This window comes from Pogona vitticeps, chromosome 12 (assembly GCF_051106095.1).
Source record: "Pogona vitticeps strain Pit_001003342236 chromosome 12, PviZW2.1, whole genome shotgun sequence".
NCBI lineage: Eukaryota > Metazoa > Chordata > Lepidosauria > Squamata > Agamidae > Pogona > Pogona vitticeps.
The window spans coordinates 3,799,780-3,821,688 of record NC_135794.1 but is presented as its reverse complement, the minus strand read 5'-3'; the positions used below and the strand labels follow the sequence as shown (position 1 = coordinate 3,821,688).

Here is a 21,909-nt window from a genome sequence, read left to right as displayed (position 1 = left end):
TCCAGATGTGCACATCCATCCAGAGGGGCCTGCTTCTTGTCTGTCAGGTGCTGTCCAGTTGGAAATGACTTATAGGGAGCGAGATGTTTAAGGAAGGGGCTTCCCAGTGTGTTTATTTATTTATTTATTATTATTATTATTATTATTATTATTATTATTATTATTATTATTATTATTATTATTATTATTATTATTATTATTATTATTATTATTATTATTATCCCACCCACCTCTCTCCTTGAAAAGAACCCCAAGGCGGCTGACACCGCCACCAAAAAGCCCGCCACAGCGGTACTGAAGATCGGCAGGAAGGATCCATGGACACAAGAAGCGTTGTTTTATCATGTTTTAATGGGATTTTATTACCCTGACTGATCTTACCAAGCCATAATTATATGTATCTATTTTATGTTGATTTGGTTTTACTGGTCTTTGACCGTAATACAAAGTATTGATTTGAAGACCTAAAAAAACAAAACAAAAAACACAGAAGCGGAAACAAATTCGCAGCAGTAAAAGTACCGCCATCCCAGTGATTCCCCCAACCTTGGGGTCCTCCAGATGTTCTTGGACTTCAACTCCCAGAAATCCTGGCCAGCAAAAGGGGGTGGTGAAGGATACTGGGAGTTGTAGTCCAAGAACATCTGGAGGGCCAAGGTTCGGGGGTGGGAGCACTGCCTTAGGCAGCCAGTCGAAGCTTGTCTGAAGTGGGGGGTGAGGAGGAGGGGGTGAAGGGGAATCCCAAAAAGCAGGGCCGAGACCCTCACGCCTTGAGCCTCCTGCGCAGGCGCAGCCGAGCTTCCCCCCCCTCAGGCCGACCCTCCCCCTCCCCCCCTTTTTCCTTGAGGGAGAGTTTCCCTTCCAACGGCCGCCTAACGGTTTCACGGGGTGCGCGCGCACCCGCCGGGGGAAGGGAGGCTGCGGCCTCCCTTGAGGGGAGAATCGGGCGGTGTGTGTGGGGGGCTTTTCTTCAGGTCACCTCAGGCGCTTGTTTTAATTCGGTCCAGGGAGGGGGGGGGGCGGCTTTCCGTCCACCACCACGACCCTCCCCCCACCCCCCGGGCTGGGCTTCCCACAGACGCCGCCATCGCCGTGAGGTACCTCAGGCGGCGGCAGGGAGGGGGTGGGGTGGGCCGCCCCCCCACCCAAAAAAGCGCTCTCCTCTTCCAGGGCCCCGCTCCCGCCATCCCTCGCCCTCACGACCCACACCAGACGCGACCCCCGGGCCACTCCTCACCTGCAGCCCCCCCCAAGGCCACAGAGGCGGGGGTTTGTCAGTATATATCTCTATCTCTTGTATATGTCCAGTGCATCGAATGGGGGACTAAAAAAAACACCAGGCAAGGTTTAGGGTTAAGGGCTTCATAATTTTTAAGTATAAAAATTATGAGGTCCTGAGGGGAAACCGCCAAAGGACGCCACGTGGGGGAAGGCTTGTCCAACGCATCCTTTAACTTTACCTGTGCTGCATCTGCACGGTGCATGACAAGGAGGACGGAAAGACCAGGCAAGGTTTAGGGTTAAGGGCTTCATAATAAATATATATATTTTTTAAAATGATGGTAACCACTGTTATATACTCATTCTTTTCAACAGCAAAGGCACGCCTTCCGCCAGCGGCAGCAGTTTCTGGAGGGTCCGTCCCGCCGTCCACCGCCAGAGCAACCTGAGAAGCACCACCACCACCACCGTCTACCTTTCCATGCAGAGCTCCTGGAGGTGACCGCAGAGGCGGAAGAGACCGTGAGGGGGAACGGCCACCGCCGCCACCGCTGGAAGCCTGTCCCTAGAAGATTTATACAGCGCGTGCGCCACCTCTATTGTTGCCTATGTTTCATTTATATAGTGCACGACCACCGGAAGAAAGAAGAGTGAACCACCAGGTAAGAAGGCTCAGGGTTAAGGGCTTGGTAAGTTTTAAGTAGTGTATAATTATGTTAACCATTGTGATATGTTCATTTCTTTTCAGCAGGAACAGCCTTTTACCACCAGAAGCCTCACCATCTTCGATTTCCAACAGCCTGTGCCTGCGGCGGAACGTTCTAGCACATCGCGTTCCGGAACCTTGACGAGAACCCAGCGGCAGATGTGGGGGGGGGGAGCGGCGGCGGCCGGCAAGCTGAAGACAGCCATGAATGAACGAAGGTTATGACGCAACCGGCTGTCACCCTCTACCTTCCCCTGTGACCCGGAACCAGCTGTGTGTGTGTGTGGAACCTTAGTATAGTATATGTAGTTCTTAGCATTATTAAAAAAACAAACACTGTATTTGTTCTCTCTCTCTCTCTCTCTCTGTGTGTGTGTGTATGTGTGTGTGTGTATGTGTGTGAGTGAATGGGTTTGTCCCCTGGGGAGAAAAGGGAGGACAGAAATTGGGGGGGGGAGAGGACACCCCGTAAGGCAGGCCAGGACAGTTGTCAAGGTAATATCTTGTCAAGGTAATAAAGGAGAACTGAATTACGTTCTTTTGTGGAGAGAACCTTTCCCCTCCACCCACCCCCGTGCTCTCCTCTTCCAGGGCCCCGCTCCAGCCATCCCTCGCCCTCACGACCCACGCCAGGCACGACCCCGGGGCCACTCCTCACCCGCAACCTGCCCACCGAGGCCGCAGAGGGGGGATTTGTCAGTATATATCTCTATCTATGTTGTATATGTCCAGTGCATCGAATGGAGGACTAAAAAAAAACCAGGCAAGGTTTAGGGTTAAGGTCCTCATAATTTTTATGTATAATTTTTTAAAGAATGGTAACCACTGTTATATATTCATTCTTTTCAACAGCAAAGGGAGGCCTTCTGCACCACCAGGTTCCCCCGTCCAGCATGGAGATTACATCTCTAGCAACAGAGCTGATCCTGGAGCCCTCAGTGGCGGAGGTCCTGAGGGGAAACCGCCGCAGCACGCCACATGGGAGAAGGCTTGTCCAACGCATCATTTAACTTTTACCTTTGCCTGTGCTGCATCTGCACGGGGCATGACAAGGAGGACTGAAAGACCAGGTAAGATTTAGGGTTAAGGGCCTCATAATAAGTATAATTTTTTTTAATGATGGTAACCACTGTTATATACTCATTTTTTTCAACAGCAAAGGCACGCCTTCCACCAGCAGCTGGGGCATCAGTCCTGCCGTTCACCACCAGTGCAATGTGAGCAGAAGCACCATCTGCCCGGTGACCAACCTGCTGAGCTCCAGCGTGGCTTTTTCGTCGTTTGGCAGCCCCGGCATCCCGGAGGTCCACGCCACGTTCGGGAGCCTCCACGGGAACCCGGTGGGGGCCAGCAACCTTACCCAGCGGAGCCAGTCAGTGCCGCTGATGGCTCCCACCCACCCTTCTTTCTGGGAGGCCTCTGGAGCCACCGCCCACCTGAACTCTCTGCCACGAAGAAGGCCACAAAGACACCGGGAAGGGGCTGCAATTCATTTTTAATAAAGACACCTTGCTGTGGCAGCAGAAAGAGAATTTCCTCTTTTTTACAAGTCTGTAAATAAAACACAACATGCTGGTCGAAAAATAGGGCGCTCTCCACCTTCAGCATCGTATCTGAAGCACATTCCCCGTGTAAAGGGAAAGGGGCCTTTGCTGTTTTGGCACAGAATCGCCCCTGGAGCCGCCGTTCCAGGCCTCTCTTCGCCTTTTATGAAGCAGACCCAGCTGCGAGCGGCCAGGGCGCATCTTCCAGGAGCGAGAGCAAAGTTGTATTCCCGATCCTTTCTAAACACGCCTTGGCCCCAGTCCCTTCAGGGCTGGCCGGCCGCCCGTGGCTTCTCCCTGGCGGCAGCCCCCGAGGACGCCGCCGGGAGCCAGGTGCCCTTTGCCAAAGCTTTCGGCCCGTCCTGCCATCAGCGACCAGGCGCTCAGGTGCCCGTGTGGCAGGAGGGAGCGGGCAGGTCGGCCCTGGCTGTGACAAGCCACCCGGGGGGGGGGAGCGTCCCCGGAGGACTGGCAGCTCCCCTCCCCTTTCCGGGACGGTTCATACAGCCAGTGGCTCTCACGCCTCAGAGAAAGGTTGCTTTGGGGGAATGGCCCATTTCGGCCTTTGATGCAGAATCCAGTTGGCACATAAGGTCTATTGTCAGCTACCAGGGAATTATTGCAATTTCAGTACTGCCAGCTGTTCCTGTATCCTCAAAAATGAAGGTGATGGGTGGGATCAGGTTGCCAAACGCCCCACAGCCTGTTGTGGACCAGACCCAGCACGGTTTGGTAGATCCTTTGCAGGAGGTTTGCAGACCTCTTGGGGAAGAGCCTGCCAAAGCACAGCACCCAAATGCCCAAGGGCTTCCTGGGGGGTTTACTGCAGCCTTCCCTAACCTGTTGCCCTCTGCGTGTGTCAGACTACAGCTCCCGACTCCCCCCGCCAGAAAGAGTGGGCAGTGGGTGATGGGAGGTGTAGTCCAATGAAGAAGGCTCTCACTCGGGGAACCCTCATTTCTTGCACCCATTTCCAAAGTTCTAAAAGAGGGTTGCTGAACGGCCAGCCCCTTTTCAGACACAGCCTGGGCTGTAACTGTGGGGTTGACTGCCTGGGGCTGTTGGAGTGGCACAGGGGGCAGGGAGGGAGGGCGTCATGCAGGTTCTCCTGGCAGGACCCTGGGCGCACCTGCACTTGCCTTTAGCTTCTGGCTCAAAGGCCCGGACTAAAGCTTGTGGGCAAATGGCCATCAAAAGAACCCACTAAAGGCAAGGTGTGTAAATCTAGCTGCATTGTGGAAACTGGCTGCTCAGAAAGGTACAATAATTGTTTTGGCACATTATGGCGGCAGTGACCCCAAGCCTCCCTTTGCATGCGCACCAACAGAGCGTGAGCCTCGTGCCCTTTAAGACCGAGAAGCCCGACGGGCGTGAGGAGAAGGTGCGATCCTGCAACCCCCAAAGTCAACCACCAGCAAGCCCAGCGGGGCCTTCCTGTGGGCCGGGTTGGGCGCCTTGCCCGGCTGCTATCTCCTTCCCTTCCACCAGGTGGCACCGGAGGGCGTCGGCCGAATTTCCCCCCCACCCTCTTTCGGGCTCTTCTGGTCCGTCTTTTCTCTATGGTTCCTGCGCACCGGGAAGGCGCTCTGCCTCGTCCTCTCCGCCGCGGAGAGCCGCGTCATCAGAAGACGCCGGAAGTGCGAGGCGGGAAGGCGCTGGTGGCCGGCGGGGGTTCGAGGTTTTGGGGGGGCCGGTAATGAACGGGGGGGGGAGAGGAGGGGAGGGGGAGTGTGTGTGTGCGTGCGTGTGTGTAGGGGGGCCCGAAGAGGTGGGAGCCGTTTCCCCTCCCCTGCCTGGGCTTCTTTGGCCGCGTCGCCATAGCAACCGCCCCTCCTGCTCATCATCCTCTGATGGGGCGCCCGAGGCAGCCTCTCCCTCTCAAACCCCCCCTCCGGGGAAAGACTGGGGCCGAGCAGAGGAGGCGGAAAGAAGCCACGAAAGACAGGGCACCCCCCTTCTCCTGGGAGCCTCCCCCCCCTTTAACTAACCGACTAACCGTAACCCTTCTCCTGGGCCCAACTAACTAACCAACTAACTAAATTCTCCTGGGTCCCCCTGACTTACTTGCTTACTTCTCCTGGGCCCCCTTAACTAACTAGCTAACTAACTAGCTAGCTAACTAACTAACTAACTAACTAACTACTGTAACTAACTAACTAACTAAAAGGGGGGGGGAATCTTGAAGCTACTCTGGCAGAGGCTCCAAGCCATGCACGTCTTCATAGCAGAGGCGAAAAGGAAGGCCAAGTCTTCCGGATCCCTTCCTTTCTGCCCTTGTTTTCCTGCCTGCCTTTGTGGGGAGCGTTCCTTCGCCCAGGGCTTGATGCGCAACCGAAAATCACCTGCTGTACTTTTCACAACTGTTGGGGAACTGCTTTTTTATCATCCTTTTCTGTGACGGTTGCCGAGCGATTGTCTTTGCAGTCCAGTCGGGGTTTCCATTTAGATGCAAGTCGAGAACACCTGATTTTTCTCTCCCCTGATTTCTTAACCTGCTGTTTTTCTCTCTGTCTCTCCAGACCTTCCATCTGTACGAATGAAGAAATGACTACTCAGGTAAAGATGTAAGAACAACTGTAATTTTTAAAAATTTTTTAACTTCTGCCACTTTATGACAGCGATGGTCATTTTGTATATATATTTTTTCTTTTCAGTACAGTATCCTCTTCAAACAAGAACAAGGTGAGGCTGCTGATTTACAGTATGATAAAAATGTGGCGCTAGATGGATTTTAAAGAGAAATTCAAATGCCAAGTTGAATGAAAGAAACTTTCTAGCTTTTATTTCTGAGGAAGGGAAATATGGAGGCAGGAAGTGGCATGTTAGAACAAAGCAACAGGCAAAATTTTATCCATTAAATCCCCTGAGAGTAATCTTGTTTCTTCATCAGCATCTCCACTAGCTGCGGATCTGCTTCCGGGCAAAATTCAGAGTGCTGGTTCTAACCTATAAAACCCTAAATGGCTGGAGTCCAAGCTATCCCAAGGACCACATCTCCCTTTATAAATCTGTCTGGGTGTTAAGATAATCAAGGTAGGCCTTTCTCTCCATCCCACCACCCTCACGGCGCTCTTGGTGGGGAGAGGCCTTATTGTTGCTACTTCCAAACTCTGGAACTCCCTCCCACTGGAGGCCAGCATGGCCCCGCCTTTGCTGTCCTTCCACAAGCAGGCAAAGACCTTTCTCTTCAGGCTGGCTTTCTTATAAATGAGTGGCTGACTAAGAAGACTTTTTAAAGGGTTTATTTTGTTCTCTTTTTTTCACTTGTGTTTTCAATACTGCACTTATTTGTGAGTTTTTAATATTCTTTTAATTCTTTTTAAATATTGTAATAATTTATTATTTAGCTTTCAGCTTTGTTTTTCAATACCACAAGCCGCCTTGGATCCATTAGGAGAAAGGCGGTGTATAAGTACTTTAAATAGAATAACAATTCATAATAGATGTTTACAATTATACAGTCATCCTCATTTCTGATGTGAAATATGAGATCACTTTCTTTGCCCCAGGTTAGCATCATCTTGAAAGTCTGTTCTCTGCCCTCAGTTTAGTGAAACAAAGGGAAATGACATCTCCTAAAATGGTTTGTAAATTCCATCAGGCAGACAGACTACGATATTCAAGCAGAATGCATCAGCCCTGCCGTACCAAGCATGTTTATGCAGGGAGAGTGGGCCGGTCCCCTCGCATCTCAAGGATCTCTGCAGTTAAAAACACCCTGCCTCTTGGAATCTTCTTTCAGACTGTGAGAAATCACCACTGTACTCGTGAAGGCTTCTTTCTGGACAGACAGGTGGGCTTGTTCAGTAAGTGACTTTTCCTTTCTTTTCTAGCCCATGACGATGCCATCTGGTCCGTCGCTTGGGGCAAAAACAGAAATGACGGCTCTGAGACTGTCATCTCCGGCTCCCTGGATGACCTCGTGAAAGTGTGGAAGTGGTAAGTCTCCAGTTGGCTTTTGCCGAACTGAATGTTGAAGAAGGCACAGAAGCACAGCAAGCCATAGACTGGGACAAGCAAAATCATTATTTATTAATGTTTATTTTATTTTATTTTAAAAACTAAAAAAGGCACAGCAAAAAAGAGACTGAAAAAGAAAACATAGCCAAGCCCTCCACAACTCTTAATCTTGTTAAGTTATAAGGGAGCCTTGTGGCACAGTGGTTAAACTGCGGTACTGCAGCCCAAACTCTGTTCACAACCACGATTCAATCCTCCAGGTTCACTCAGCCTTCCATTCTTCCGGGGTTGGTAAGCAAAGTGCCCAGCTCACGGGGTGTGTGTGTGCGTGCGCAAGGCGTAGCCTGTATAATGAAATTGTAAACTGCCCGGAGAGTGCTTGTAGCACTATGGGGCGGTATATAAGTCCATAAATAAATAAATAAAATAAAATAAATAAACTGCCCAGAAGGTGCTTTAAGCACTATGGGGCGGTATATAAGCAGCACATTTTTCTTTTATTCTTTTCTTTTTTTAATTTTAAAAACCCATTGCTGGATTTTTAACTATATTTCATATATGTCCATAATTTTAAATTGTGCAAAGCTCTGACACAAAGAAGGACAGACCCAACACCACATAAAAATGCAATATTAAATAAATGTGCTTCATTCACTGGAGTCACCTGGAGATATGCCCAGTTTTTCTTTGTATTTACAGAGCTCCATTCCCCTTCCAAACTGCCTTGGTTCTTGCGAAGGTGCATGACACTGCTCCTGTATATAAAAAAGTAAATTTAATTTTGAACTCAAGGAGGGTGAGGAATTCCGCCATGTTGTGTGGCAGGTCGACTGTGTCAGGAAGGCTTCTTGCCTCCTATTGTTCTGATTTCTCCCCCTTTCTTTCCATTGCAAAGGAATGAAGAAAAGCTAGACCTCAAGTGGACATTAGAAGGTCACCAGTTGGGCGTCGTTTCCGTGGATATCAGCCACACTGGCACCATTGCCGCGTCCAGTTCTTTAGATGCTCATATCCGTATTTGGGACTTAGACACGGGCAAGCAGATCAAGTCTATCGATGCTGGACCAGGTAACGCTCAAGATGCCTTCCTCTATTAATTAAGGGCATGCTGTGCAAGTTTTGTTTTTTCCTTTGTTCAACTGTTCATCAGGAGACAGACTTCTCAGGCAGAAGGTTGCAGGAAGTCTCCTCTCACCTGCCTCATCCCTTCCCCAGATCTGCTCTAGCAGGCTTTCACATTCCCTGAACTGTCCAGATTTTGGGAGCACCCTGGGAGGAGGAGGGGAAGCCATTCCGTCCGTGATGCAAGCATGATTGGGTCCCATTATGATCCCTTTCTCTGATGCGCCACCAAATTAAAGCCTCGTGGCATAGTGCCTCAACTGCAGTATTGCAGCCCAAACTCCTCACCATCCAGGTTCACTCAGCCTTCCATCCTTCCAAGGTTATTAAATTGAGTATCCAGCTTGTGTGTGTGTGTGTGTGGGGGGTGCAGTGTGCAACCTGCATAATTAAATTGTAAGCCACCCAGAAGGTGCTTTAAGCACTAAGAGCTGGGATAGAAGCAACAAGCTTTGCTTTGGAGTGACCCACAAGATGGATTTAAAGTTCAATCTAGAATAATTTGGAAGATGAAGCCTTTCACTCCTTTCCCCACTGGTAATGCCTGACATTGTATAACTCTCTCACTCTTAATGGTGTCAGATATCTAATTAATCATGTTTTCCCCCCACCCCTTCCCTCCCACTAGTTGATGCATGGTCTCTGGCTTTTTCACCGGACTCCCAGTACGTTGCAACAGGCAGTCACATAGGGAAAGTCAACATTTTTGGTGTGGAGACTGGAAAAAAAGAATATTCCCTGGACACAAGAGGCAAATTCATCTTAAGCATTGCATATGTAAGACTCCTGAGCTTCTTTTTTTAAACCCTACTATTCTCAATGAGGAGTTACAGTAGCTATAAAATCTATGCCAAGAAAACAGCTAATCCAGCCCTTTGCTTTCAGTGTGCTGAATACGGACTACTCTCCTTCCTTGAGCAGGGGGAGTGGGACTTTGATGGCCTTCTAGGCCCCTTCCAACTCCATTGTCCTATGATTTTATGGTGAGCAAGCATGTGAGTGACTGCAGAAGATTTTCAGAATGCATCTCTCGTTTTGTTTAAATTTAAAAGGTAAAATAGTACGGTTGTTGTGGGTTTTTCGGGCTCTTTGGCCGTGTTCTGAAGGTTGTTCTTCCTAACGTTTTGCTAGTCTCTGTGGCCGGCATCTTCAGTGCTGTCCTCTAAAGATGGACCAGAGCACAGAGTGCTGTCCTCTGAAGATGCCGGCCACAGAGACTGGCGAAACATTAGGAAGAACAACCTTCAGAACACAGCCAAAGAGCCTGAAAAGCCCACAACAACCATTAGATCCCGGCCGTAAAAGCCTTCACGAATACGTAAAATAGTATCTTTTGGTGCTACTCGGAACCTATAGCGCAGGGTTGGCCAGAGGTGTTCCAGAACTATTCATCCCAGATTAAATGAATGACGAGGACGTTAACGTTGCTTGTTCAGCATTCATTCATCATGCATCTACTTTTGAAAAACAAGTTACTTTCCTTGGGAGTTACAGGGGTTTCCTGTCAGCTTGTTGATCCTGAAATGTTCTGAAACAACTAGTTGGGTTGCATTTTGCATTTCCAGTCGAGGAGAATCCTTGATTTTTTTAATAATTTCCTCGTGGGCTTTTGTGGCAGAAACAGTCAGAACCACATCGAACTGAGGACAATGTTCTCCCAAGTAGGGCTAAGGAAAGGTCCTCCAGATGCTGGACTGCAAGACCCAGCATCTTTCACTGTTGGCTGTATTGGCTGGAACTAGAGGCATTTCCAGCCCAGTGACCTCTGGAGGGCCAGATCTCCCCACCCCTGCTTTAGCTAAAGGTCTGTGGTGAACTCTGCGCCAATACTAGCAAGACGTGGTCCATAAAAGTTCCAGGCTTCCCCATCTGCTTCAGGTGGCTGTCAAAAGGTTTTGTTGCTCACAAAGAGTGCCTCTGTCACTTCTTTGCTACACAGCAGTGCCCTGGGGTGGGGTGGGGGATAAGAACCGCAGTCTTTCTCCTCCTTACCCCATAAAGCCGCTTGCCAGGGTGGAGAAATCCAAGATGTGGCTTCACCTTCTTTTTCTGTGTTCTGTACTTGACCATAGTTTATGCTTTGGGGATGTGAGAAGGCAACGGCCACAAGGCTGATCTCTTGTCTTTGCAGAGCCCAGATGGAAAATATTTAGCCAGCGGAGCCATCGATGGCATTATTAACATCTTTGATATTGCAACCGGAAAACTTCTTCACACGTTAGAAGGTAAGACACTGAGTGTCCTGTTTCCGGCGGATCAGCGTCGTTCCCCCTCCCTCCCTCCCCTTTCTGGCTTTTCCAGTCGCTGCTTCCGACCATGGAACATGGTTTTCATCCATCATTCAGTCTTGCAGCTGGCAGTTCTTGGTGCCCTCACTGGCAAGGCCGTTCAGGGAGGCGGTGGGCCAGACTAACAGGCAGAAGGAGCATATGGAGACTGGGCTTCTTGTCTTGTTTCAGGCCACGCTATGCCTATCCGTTCCTTGACGTTTTCGCCTGACTCGCAGCTGCTAGTCACCGCTTCCGACGACGGCTATATCAAGATTTATGACGTGCAAGTAGTCAACTTTTCTCCTTGGTTTGTCATGGCCAACCTTATTCAGGTGGCAGTAGTTTGAGCGTCTCAAGCAGTCAGCTGTTCATATTTACTGGGTAGCTCTCATGTGCCTAGAGTAAAAGTAGATCCTTATGCGCTTTGTCCCCGCTGTGCAGGATTTTGTAAATCTCCTCTATGCTCTCTTGAAATGCAAAGTCCCCCCTCCTAACCGTTCTTTATAAAGCGCATTGTGCAAGCCGTGATTAGTTTTGTCTGCCACGTTCTGCACCTTTTCCAGGCGCTCTGAGGGGTTCCCCCTGGTGACAATTTGAAGACTTCTGCAGTGAAATGTTTCTTCTTATAAACTGGAGCCTGTTTTTGAATTTTGCAGGCAGCATGCAAACTTGGCAGGCACGCTGAGTGGCCATGCCTCCTGGGTGTTAAATGTAGCATTTTGTCCTGATGACACACATTTTGTTTCCAGGTATGTAGAATGTTTATTCCACTTTTGTATGTTTGTTTCATTGTTCTCATCTTTGTTATGCTTGTCTGCTACATCTCACTGCTGGTGTGGATCATAACTGTTCATGTGGGAAGTATCACTGCACAAAGCTTTTTTTATCGACAGAAAACATATGGCGTTACCATATTTAATGCCTGGTATTAGAAACGCTGATGATAAATGAGGGCTGTTGGTGACAGATTTATGTTATGTGTCTTTTCCACACACATCACATAGTGTATGTTCTCTGTGGCAGGGGCTGAAATAGTGTTGTGTAATGCAAGAAGTTGCAGTAGAGTAGGCCTACTGAATCCATGAGGATTTCATGAGTCAACTCTTTTGCAAATTCCATGGATTCAGATAGGCTTACTCTAGTTGTGACGGACTGCATAAGCAACAGGATATCAGCCATAAGAGTAAGCATCAGTCCTGTGTCCTTGCGGGTGCACAGAACGCTAGAGGGGGTCCTGCTATATCAAAGCAAAGGAACAGCCCCTCATCACCCTTGATGCCTTACAGGAGCTGAAAGTTCCAGAAGCTAAAAATACAAGCGTTTAACCAGTGAATAGCGGTAGAATCACAAAGAATACTGCCAGGTGAGGATTTCACAACCTAAACTGCAATTCCTGCCATGTCCTCCATTCCCAGAGAGCCGGGTTTGTGATCACTTCCCTCTAGGATGTCTGTCTCAGCACTTACTTGCAGTGGCAAGAGCAGGAATTTCAGTGTACACAGGAACAAAGCTGAATGCTCTTTGTGTCTTTTCAGTTCATCGGACAAAACCGTTAAAGTTTGGGATGTGCCTTCAAGGACTTGCGTGCATACCTTCTTTGACCATCAAGACCAGGTTATTAAATTTTTTTTGCACTTAAGCAACTTTGGTTGCATAAATCAGCTTCTTTCTGTTATCACCAATTCATGGGATTTTTGTCTTCATTTATAGGTGTGGGGAGTACAATATAATGGAAATGGTTCAAAAATCGTCTCAGTTGGTGATGACCAGGAGATCCATATTTATGATTGTCCCATTTAAACATCCTTTATCAACAGAGATTGTTTTTTAGAGATGGTGTTATGTAGCTTTAACAAGAATGCGTAACTGGCAAATCAATTTTATTTATGTAAGGGCATTTGATTTTGACAGAAAATAGGAAATCCAGTGTCCTTACATTCTTATGAATTCTTCTGTTCTGTTTATTTCAAAACAAAATAAATGACAATTCCTAGTAAGATGCTGTGATCATTTCTAGTAGCAAAGTTCAGTAAAGAGTATCTGTTAAGGAGGACCAACAACTATATTCATGAACAAGAGGAAGTCTTCCCCTTAAGGAAAACTTCAAATTCTACAGAATTAGATGAAGTATTAAAAGTAACACACACTGGAGGGGGGGAGGGGCTGGAGTTTGAACAAAATTTAAAACTAGCATATGTAGTTTGTAAAGCTAGGAATGCAACAATATACAAAGCCCATCACTGTGGGAATGGTCCATGAATTTTATTGGAGAAATGCTTCAGTTACACAATATTAAGAGTCTTTGAACACTTTATTATACTTAAAGTGACACTGTTGTTTCATGTAACTAGTAGTAAGAGTCAGTTCTGTGCTGAGCTCTCTTCCAAGTTGTATGTATCCTTAGAGTAACTGAAACGGATTATTTCACCTAGCTGCACCACACTCAAGTCTTAAATTACACAAATCTTTCATGTAACACTTAAATATGAAATAGTTACAAAAATGAACATAGAACAATGCAAACTTGTGCGAAACAAACGAGTGGGCTTTTTAAAAAAGCCTTGCAGGTAATTTTTGGAAACATCACCTTAAAAGTCCACCGCATCTCTGATCAAGAGGTCTGGCACTGTACGCCAGTTCTAGGGCCTCCTTCATCCTCTTCATAGGCTTCTCCGTGATTACGGTAAGAAGACCGCTCCCTGGGATCAAATTCAACCAGATCAACTTGATCCATGTCCTCTGTAATCATAACTTCTTCCCGTGGGGGAAGCAGAGCTTCTAGCAGAGGCAGCCGATCCTGAGAAAGCCAGTGATGTTCTGGGAATTCGACCTGCCACAGAGAAACCTCATGTTAAGATTCTGCATAAAACTCCTTACCCACCTTTGGCAAGAAGTAGCGTCATGTGCCGTTTTAAGTCATGATGGTACCAAGCAGGGTCTGAAGGACAGCACTGCCTGCCTTTCTCACCGAGTTAAGTGGCCACGACGGTCAGACCCTGTTATAAAGCAGTTCGGCCACCCCCTTTCCCTGTTGTCTTTAAACCAAAAGCTGGGAGAACTGTTGTAAGCAACAGGTTTATCAGTCAGCCTTTGGTGCTGTTTCTGAGCAGTGAGGACTTTAAAGAACAACTCCACGGCTGCTTACATGTAAACAGTACAGTCCACAGACAGACAGGAAACACAGCAGCAACACAGACACCATATGCCCTTCTCAAAGAGCTGGCACACTTACCAAGAACTGTATGATTAGGGAACCTTTTTCCAGTGGAGATTTGTAAATTGGCATTCCTTCATTCACGATGCATTTGACGTCTCCATGCTTTATTACCTCACCTTTTTTTTTTAAAAAAAAGACAACACTACATTTAAATTTAACTGGCACAAGAACCTAGTTTTGCCAGCTTGTTTAGCAAAAGACTTTATACATTTATTTTAAGCAAAGTTAAACCAAAGTGAGCTTCAAGGCTGGTCTAATTCTCCTGCTTGCTGTTCACAAAGTGAACAGGAGTTCAAGGCTTTGCTTAAAACTTCTGCTTGTACACAAAGCATTAAACTGGGCAAAATGATCCCCTGCCTGATGTTGGACTACAATACCCATTGTCCATGACCCAGCACAGTCAGTGGTATGGGGAAGTGAAGTCCAGCGATATCAGAAGACCACATGCAGATAAAATCAGTAAGCCAAGCTCTCTAACCACCCTTCATAAAGCTTGCCTACTACTTCTGTGTAGGTGTTGTAAGTCTTTATTTTTTAAAAAAAGGCAAAGCAGATGCAAAACCCACCTGGCCTGGAAGTTATTACAAGGACTCGGTCATCTAGAGTTTCAATTGTTTTTTTGAAGCCACACAATGACTCTATCAGCTGAATTTTCATTTTCATAATTAAGTCATGGCCCCTTCTCTGAAACACTGGGTGGTCCCTTTGATCCAACACAATGATGACATCGCCTGGTTCCAAGTCAGGCTCTTGGTCCCCTTCTCCATGGAACACTAGTTTCTGCCCATCTTTCATACCTATGAAAAAAAGTTACATTTCAGCACCCAAGACAGCAGGCAGATAAATATTTGACAAAATTACCCTGCAATTGCTGCGGCATTCCACCAACAAATACAAGCAATTATAGATGAGTAACTACACGTTAAGGATTCTAACTCAAACCTCTCAACCTATTCGGTAAAGTTACGTTAAGAACCCAGAGACAGCCAATTAATACTTTTGTTTTATGCAGTGTGATCAGAACACTGGCTGAAATCCAGCAGTGTAACTGGTGTCACACAAGGCAGATGACATCTGCCACTGCTTTTTATTTTCTTTCAAAAATTTCAAAATTTTAGATCCCACCCCACTCTACCCCCCAAAAGACCCAAGGTTCCCTCTCAAGGTCCTGTTCCTTGCAGGAAGGCTGCTGTGGGAAGCGGATAGGGGAGGGAGGAACTTTCAATTTCCAAAAAACCAGCCAAAGCAGATTTCAGCCTTCCTTTAACTTTTAGTCTAAAATAACTAAGAGGATGATTTCCAAAATTTTATAACAGCCTTAGATTAACAAGCTTTTTTGACTATGTTCGATAGATGCCCAGGAACACATGGGCTAATCAGTCTATGTTTTAATGTATTTCTTAATTATTAAGATGCTGCCTCCTTGTTCCCCCCCCAAAGCTGTTACCCTTTCCCTCAGGAGAGAGGTAAATAAAGAAATCAATTCTGACCTAAACCCCAAGTCAAACACTTATCTACGTCTCCCTGACTCACAGGTCTGTGTTCCCCTTGGGGGCTCTTGACTGGACATACACCTCCACCTACCTAGGGCACTTCTCAAACTTCCTTTCACTAAGCAGTAAGTCAGTCCCTCCAGTTGTGGAGGAACATAACAATAACTGACATCACCTCTGTGACCCTAAAGCATGATCATGAACCTCGAATGCTCAGAAAAGAAATTCCCTCTCAGCTCCACCCCCTCCTTGAGTGAGCTAGCCAGGGATTTAAGGGTGGGGTCAGGCATAAAGATTCTTACCTTTGTCAATATGGATTTCTAAGAGCTTTTTCTCTCTAACCACCTTGTTGCCACCACAGGCAGTGCACCGGTCTTTGGGATTTATCCGCTCACCCTGGCCTTTACAGTCTGGACAGACAGTCTGAATTTGCTGCACGATGCCAGGCCCAATCTGTTGCACAATCACTTGGACACCTCGCCCTTTGCACGTCGGGCACTTTTCCATGGCCCCCTTCTTTCCACCGTAACCTTGGAAGAAAATACAGATGTGTGACTTAACATCTGCTGAGGGTAAACAAAGACTTCTCACGCTCCCTTTAGCAATGGGGCTGTAACAAGAGAATGGCTCTGTCCTCAAGATGTCAGCAAGTGCACAGCACTAAAACCCACACCAAGGAGGCCTCCTCTAGACAAACACGGCTAGATAGAGGGACTTCTGTGCCACTTAGAATTCCAAATGAGCGAGTCCTGGCTTCTGTTTTCTCATCCTGCTTAGGATACCCGGACATGAAGTCATTACCTTTGCACTTTTCACAAATGACATTCTTCTGCAGTGCCAGCTTCCTTGTGGCTCCAACATACAAGTCTTCCAGAGAGATGCTCAACTGATGGACGACATTCTTACCTTAACAAAAGAGGAATGCAGGTGCTTAATGTAAAAATGGTGCTTTGTAACATACGTTCAGCTTCTGCATGCCACAGAGTGCTCCTTTCTAAGAGGTATGTTCTTTTGGAACACTGTCATTTTATCTTTCTAATATTACAGAACTCCTAAAGGTCTGCCAAAGAGCTGGCCAAACTCTTCCCAACTTTGGAACCGAGAAGGCAATAGAGATTTGGTTAGGGGCAGATATTTAAAGTTGGGAGGAAACGCTTGTCACAAGAGGGAAGTACCAGATTCATAATGACAACTATTCCTCCCACCCAATTATAGCCTTCTCCCTATGTTGCTCACACTAAGGGACTTGACAGGATCAGAAGCAAGCAGGCCCAACGTCCTTGATATAAAGACACGAAGGGTGAAATCAGCTGTGCTTGTGAAGAGCCTTCTCTGGCATGGAGACAACAGACTCTTCCGACAGACAGATTGGGAAGAGCTGGCAGTGTGTCCACCTAGACTACCTGTTTCCCTTTAATCGGCTGCTCTTTCACATAATCATGGCAATAAGGAAGGACTGGCTCACTTAAACTTACTTTATTCCCTTATTTCTGGCCATTTCCCATACTCCACAGGAGCATAAGGAGGAGCCTTTTCTAAAGAAATGCACTCACATCCTATGGGTTTCGAACCCTACTCACCCAAACCCAGGAGGAACCAACAAAACTGAAAACAGCTTCTATAGCCATTTTTCAACTTCTTACTCTCTGTGATCCTACTCCCCTCCCTCTTCTTCTCATTGTTTCGCTCCCAAAGATATCACCCGAGTATCAGCACCATTAAGGGTGAACACGAACAAAAATGCTTCAGGAGAAAAGCAGTGTCATTCGTGTGGGAGCATTATGTTTCACAACATCATGTCACATATTAACCTCACAACACAACGGGGCCAACATATGCAATAAAGCATAAATGAGATTTTAAAAAAGGTCATTAATAATAGTAAATTTGAGTTTAGAGAAGGTCAGGAGCTTCCCTCCCTGAGAGACAACATCTGCTGCCACCATTAATAGCAACTACTTATTTTAAGCTCTCTACAGAGCACAAGACCACCGGGTACTTTATTTTCAAACACTAGAGTTTAACTAATGTGTTTTTTAAAAAATCATACATGTTTGCATACCTCTTCTCTCTCTACTCATTCGGCCTCCACCACCAAAGAACATGTCAAAGATGTCCATGGGTGAAGAGAAATTGCCGCCACTTAAGCCTCCTTCTTTAATCGCTTGCTCCCCACCCTGGTCATAGAGGTCCCTTTTCTTGGGATCTGACAGAACTTCATAAGCCTGGGATATGAGCTTAAACTAAGAACAGAAAGAAACCCTCTAAATGACTGGCTGACAAACAAACGTAGTAAATTTTTACACAACTGATTAAAGAAACTCCTGGATGGCTGTTAAGAAAGGCTTAGGGCTACATTCAATAATATAAATCATAAACTGCATTTTTCCCAGGCAGAAGCTGGTGAGACTTTAGTTCAGAATCAAAAATACATAACTTAAGGGAATTTAAATTAGTAACAACGCACCCACCAGTTATTATATCCTGGCATAAGAAATAGTACAATCAACCCACCATGCACTGTTTCAAGATATAACCTATCACAGACTACCTGTGCCAATTATTTTCATTTTTAAGACAGCAGGGATTATAGCCTCCCCAAAGGTACACCCATGGGAAAGCCCATATAACTGGCTCCAGCACTACACACCAGTACGTATTAACTTTGCCCACTCTGTACCAGACTATTGCAGGTACCTGCTCTTTGCCGCAGTGAAGCTGAACTAGGCACAAACGCAAGCTTTCATAGATTTTACACATTTGAAATTGACTTCTTGCACATTATAAACAAAGTGTCTGGTAACAGCAGTTGGGATCTGTGGCCCGGCTCCAGAATTCATCCTTTCAAAGGAATGGTTCACCTCCCGAAAATATGAAGAATAGATACCAAACTTTATGTGGAGTTTTTAATTCCAGAATTTTTGGGATGGTTGAGGGAGAGTGATGTTGGGAAAAATCTTGCAAGTTGCAGTCCCATATCTTTCTCAACAAAACCTCTTATAAGCTGGTCAGCATCATGCATGCAGCAAAGCAGATAAGTTGCCAACACACGTAAAAATCTTATTGAATTATACCATGCAGATTTGTCATTCAACCAAACCTGTACTATTCACTGGCTGAACTTATCTGTCATCTACTAATATATTCACTTTGCTTGTACCTCCTTTTTCTGTCAAACGCTAGGTTCCCATAGCAATTACGTGACAATTATATGCAATAATCACAATTACATTTATTTAAAAGCTGGTGAAGGCAACAGGACAGATAATAACATGTTCATTACTCTAGTTGTAAGACTGGGGGATGGGGAACTTTTGTCCCTCCAGATGTCACTGGACATCTGCCCTCAATTCTCAAATAGGCTGGCCTGCCTGTTTCATTTATTCATCCTGATCACCACCAATGTTCTGTTATTCCCCATCTTGAACCCACCATATTATTGATTTAATTGTTTAATGATGATGCTGCTTTATTGCATTTTATAATATTTTATGACATTTGTAAGCCGCCCCAAGTAGACATTGTCTGGGGGGCAGGGTAAAAATCTAATAAATAAAAACAAAAGCAATGGCACATGAATCTAATGGCAAGTTTATACCATGTTTCCTTAGGCCACTGATCAGTATGGCAGGGCATGTAAAACTGGACAACCTTGACTCACAGGCCCATGCTCCATATTGAAGGATGAGAGTGAAATGCAACTGCTCTGTCACCACTCCCGAGCCCCAGCCCGCCCTTTACCCGTTCGCCCTCGCTGGGATTCTTGTCCGGATGGTACTTCAGTGCCAACTTGCGATAGGCACGCTTGATCTCCTCTGAGGTGGCACCAGGCTTCACGCCCAGAGTGTCGTAATATCCAGTCTCCTTCACCATGGTGACCTGACAAAGATGAGAAACAATAAAAAGTGTCAGGCAAAATCCGAAGAAATAAAACAGAAGACAAGATTTGACCTCCATGACGTTTTAAAGCGATCTTTCACAAACAAACCCACTTCGTCAGACACACAGGAACAGAATGAAATGCTGAATGACCTATCAGTTACATACTAAATATTCATGGTCTCTTGGACATCTACTAAAAAAAGCACATCGGGGGATAATCTTGAATATTTTTACTCACTGACTCCATGGGCTAGGAAACTTTCTATACCAAAACATTCTGAAAAAAAGAACTTAAACTGCAAAGTTTTATAGACTAAAATCCAGGGCCGCAACATCCAGCCGGCAAAACATTGACAACCAGCACCTCAGCCTCGCACTGGGCTCAAAACAAGCCCCTTATTTTAGACACAAGCAAGACTCTAAATCACACAGAAGCTCACTCGATATACAAGCCGGCTGCTGACTTCAGGTTCAGCCTGCTCTCCTCCTCTCTGCAGACTATAATCTTTCCAGCCTGCAAAGGGCTTGAATAATTAACAAGATTAAAATGAAACTCTTTATTATTAACCTGCCCTTCACTCCTGTCTCTTGAGTGGAGAGGAACTGCCTTAAGCAGCAAGCTATAGGAAGCAGACTGGGCTGAATGAATCCTCATCTCTGGGCCTCCGAAGGGCAAGCACTATTTATTTATTTATTTTATTTATATGCCGCCCACACTACTCAAAGGGGTCTCTGGGCGGCTTACAACATTTAAGAGCTTTCTCTGCAGGTTTCTACCCCATTCTAGACGCTAAAGTGTTTCTCCTAAAGCTTAGAGGCACTAACTTGTATTTCTGGCCTCATCTTCCTGCCTTTTGCCTCCCACATCCCCGGATGCTCAACCCTCCTCGAGCCTAATCCTGAGTTTCCTTTTGGTCCTCAGGCTGAAAAAGAGAGGCTTTCCCCACTTTCGGTGCCCAGAAGCTCCCTGGGGGGTCAAGACAGAGCAAAGGTCAGGACTTCCCCCCCTCCCCCCAATGTCTAAAGCCAGGGGTATTTTTTTTTTCCAGTTTTATCTATATAAAATATTATTTACCCTGCCTTTCGCCTTAAAGACCCCAGGGTGACTTGCAACATTAAGAGAGATCAACGAGGACTTGCAACATTAAAAGGATGATGATGATGATAATAATAAAGACAACATTTAAAGCTAAAAACAGCGAGCCCCAACAAGTTGGGTTTATAGCATTTTAAAAGAGCAACAACAAGAAGGATAAATCATTTAAAGGCAGTTATTTGAAGCTCAAAGCCATGCCCGTCTGCAAAAGGGGTTTTACATCCCGAGGTGAAAAAGGCTTCATGATAAATCAAGAGGAAGTCCTGAAGACGACGAAACACACCAACGGGGCGCCTAACTCGAAAGCCCACACGGGGCCTTGACCCAGAGCCCTCTTTCGTTCCTTTTTTCCCCCCTCGCCCCTCAGTTACTTCGCCCCCTTTGGAGCCTCCCCCCCCAGGGACCCACCGAGGGGCCTTTTCTACAACAACAACACCCCCCCGCCCAGGCCTTGATGGAGAGACCTTGGTTTCTGACAGAAAACCGACCCTTAATTACCGACTCGTTACTCCCAAAGGAACGGCTGCGTTCCGTTCCTCGGTCTAGAACTTTCTCTCCTGAGAGGAAACTTCCTCCCCCCCCCAAAAAAACCCAGTTGTGAGGGAAGGGGGAAAGAGAAAGAGGCCCACCTGACACCTCCACCCCTGCCGGCCCGCTTCCTCCGACCCAGGAGACTCTCCGGGATTTCTCCCTCAAACGCTGCCCGCACAGCAACGCGACCGGCGCAGGACTGACGGGTCCCGCCGGCCGCCCCGAAGCTTTTATATCGGCCGCGCGAAGTTTCTGGAACGCCGCCGCCGTGACGTCACCACGGCAGGCTCTAGAAGCGTCCGGACCGCGGAGGCGCGAGAGGGGTAGGGAGGCCCCAATCAGAGAGCGCGGGGGCGGGGCCAGAGGCGGGGTTTCAACGGGAGGAGGGGTAAAAAGCCACGCCTTTCTCTTGCCCTCGTTCAGGCACAGAGAGGAAAAGCCCGCCTCCAGCGGCTGTCTGGTTGCTAAGCAACGGCTGCGGCGAGCCACTGAGCGGGGAAGGCGGGGCTTGCGTAGCGGCGTGGGAGGGGCCCCCTGCGCGTGGCTTTCTTGCTCGCTCGCGCGTGCGCACTTGGGGGACCGCCTGTCTGCGTCCTTACATGCCCCGGTGTTATAATCCCTGTTGGAGGACCAGCGTGGTCTCTTCCGACAGCCATCGGTCGATACGACGCTTATATGCTGTAAAAGCATGCAAAGCAATCTTACTCCTGCATAAGATGCGAAATAGCCATTTTTCTTCTGATATCATTTTTCTGCAAATCAATCCACCAATAAAATGGTAAAATAATGCAGATGGTGGCTGCAGACCTAAATAAATCAATATATAAATAAATAAATAAATAATGCAGTTGGTCGCTGAAAAATTGT

The 21,909-nt window shown here is 46.9% G+C and overlaps 2 protein-coding genes and 1 long non-coding RNA gene across 10 annotated transcripts; 2 read left to right on the top strand and 1 right to left on the bottom strand.

Moving 5' to 3' along the window:
- Positions 1 to 816: 816 nt before the first annotated feature.
- LOC110074550 (uncharacterized) lies at positions 817 to 3,459 on the top strand. Of its 7 annotated transcripts, none has more exons than XR_013539036.1 (5): positions 817 to 949; positions 1,597 to 1,883; positions 1,970 to 2,145; positions 2,780 to 2,997; positions 3,084 to 3,459. It is a non-coding gene; the product is annotated as an uncharacterized LOC110074550 (long non-coding RNA). The 7 variants fall into 7 exon arrangements; XR_013539038.1 differs by having other exon boundaries at positions 821 to 888; XR_013539037.1 differs by having other exon boundaries at positions 897 to 974.
- Positions 3,460 to 5,204: 1,745 nt separating this feature from the next.
- On the top strand, positions 5,205 to 12,820 carry SKIC8 (SKI8 subunit of superkiller complex). The gene is made up of 10 exons (XM_072982310.2): positions 5,205 to 6,027; positions 6,126 to 6,153; positions 7,305 to 7,410; positions 8,327 to 8,499; positions 9,182 to 9,330; positions 10,685 to 10,778; positions 11,013 to 11,110; positions 11,484 to 11,572; positions 12,359 to 12,437; positions 12,534 to 12,820. Exons 1-10 carry the CDS (start codon positions 6,016 to 6,018, stop codon positions 12,621 to 12,623), a joined length of 918 nt encoding a protein of 305 aa, XP_072838411.1. The 5' UTR covers positions 5,205 to 6,015; the 3' UTR covers positions 12,624 to 12,820.
- Positions 12,821 to 13,064: 244 nt separating this feature from the next.
- On the bottom strand, positions 13,065 to 21,542 carry DNAJA4 (DnaJ heat shock protein family (Hsp40) member A4). Of its 2 annotated transcripts, XM_072982309.2 has the most exons (8): positions 21,141 to 21,280; positions 19,275 to 19,412; positions 17,596 to 17,776; positions 16,335 to 16,439; positions 15,836 to 16,063; positions 14,607 to 14,837; positions 14,056 to 14,156; positions 13,065 to 13,653 (listed from the first exon to the last, which is right to left on the bottom strand). In XM_072982309.2, the coding sequence occupies exons 2-8, from the start codon at positions 19,404 to 19,406 to the stop codon at positions 13,435 to 13,437; spliced, it is 1,197 nt and encodes a 398-aa protein (XP_072838410.1). In that variant the 5' UTR covers positions 19,407 to 19,412; positions 21,141 to 21,280; the 3' UTR covers positions 13,065 to 13,434. The 2 variants fall into 2 exon arrangements, with proteins under 2 accessions (XP_072838410.1, XP_078237314.1); XM_078381188.1 differs by lacking the exon at positions 17,596 to 17,776 and having other exon boundaries at positions 21,141 to 21,542.
- Between the last annotated feature and the right edge of the window lie 367 nt (positions 21,543 to 21,909).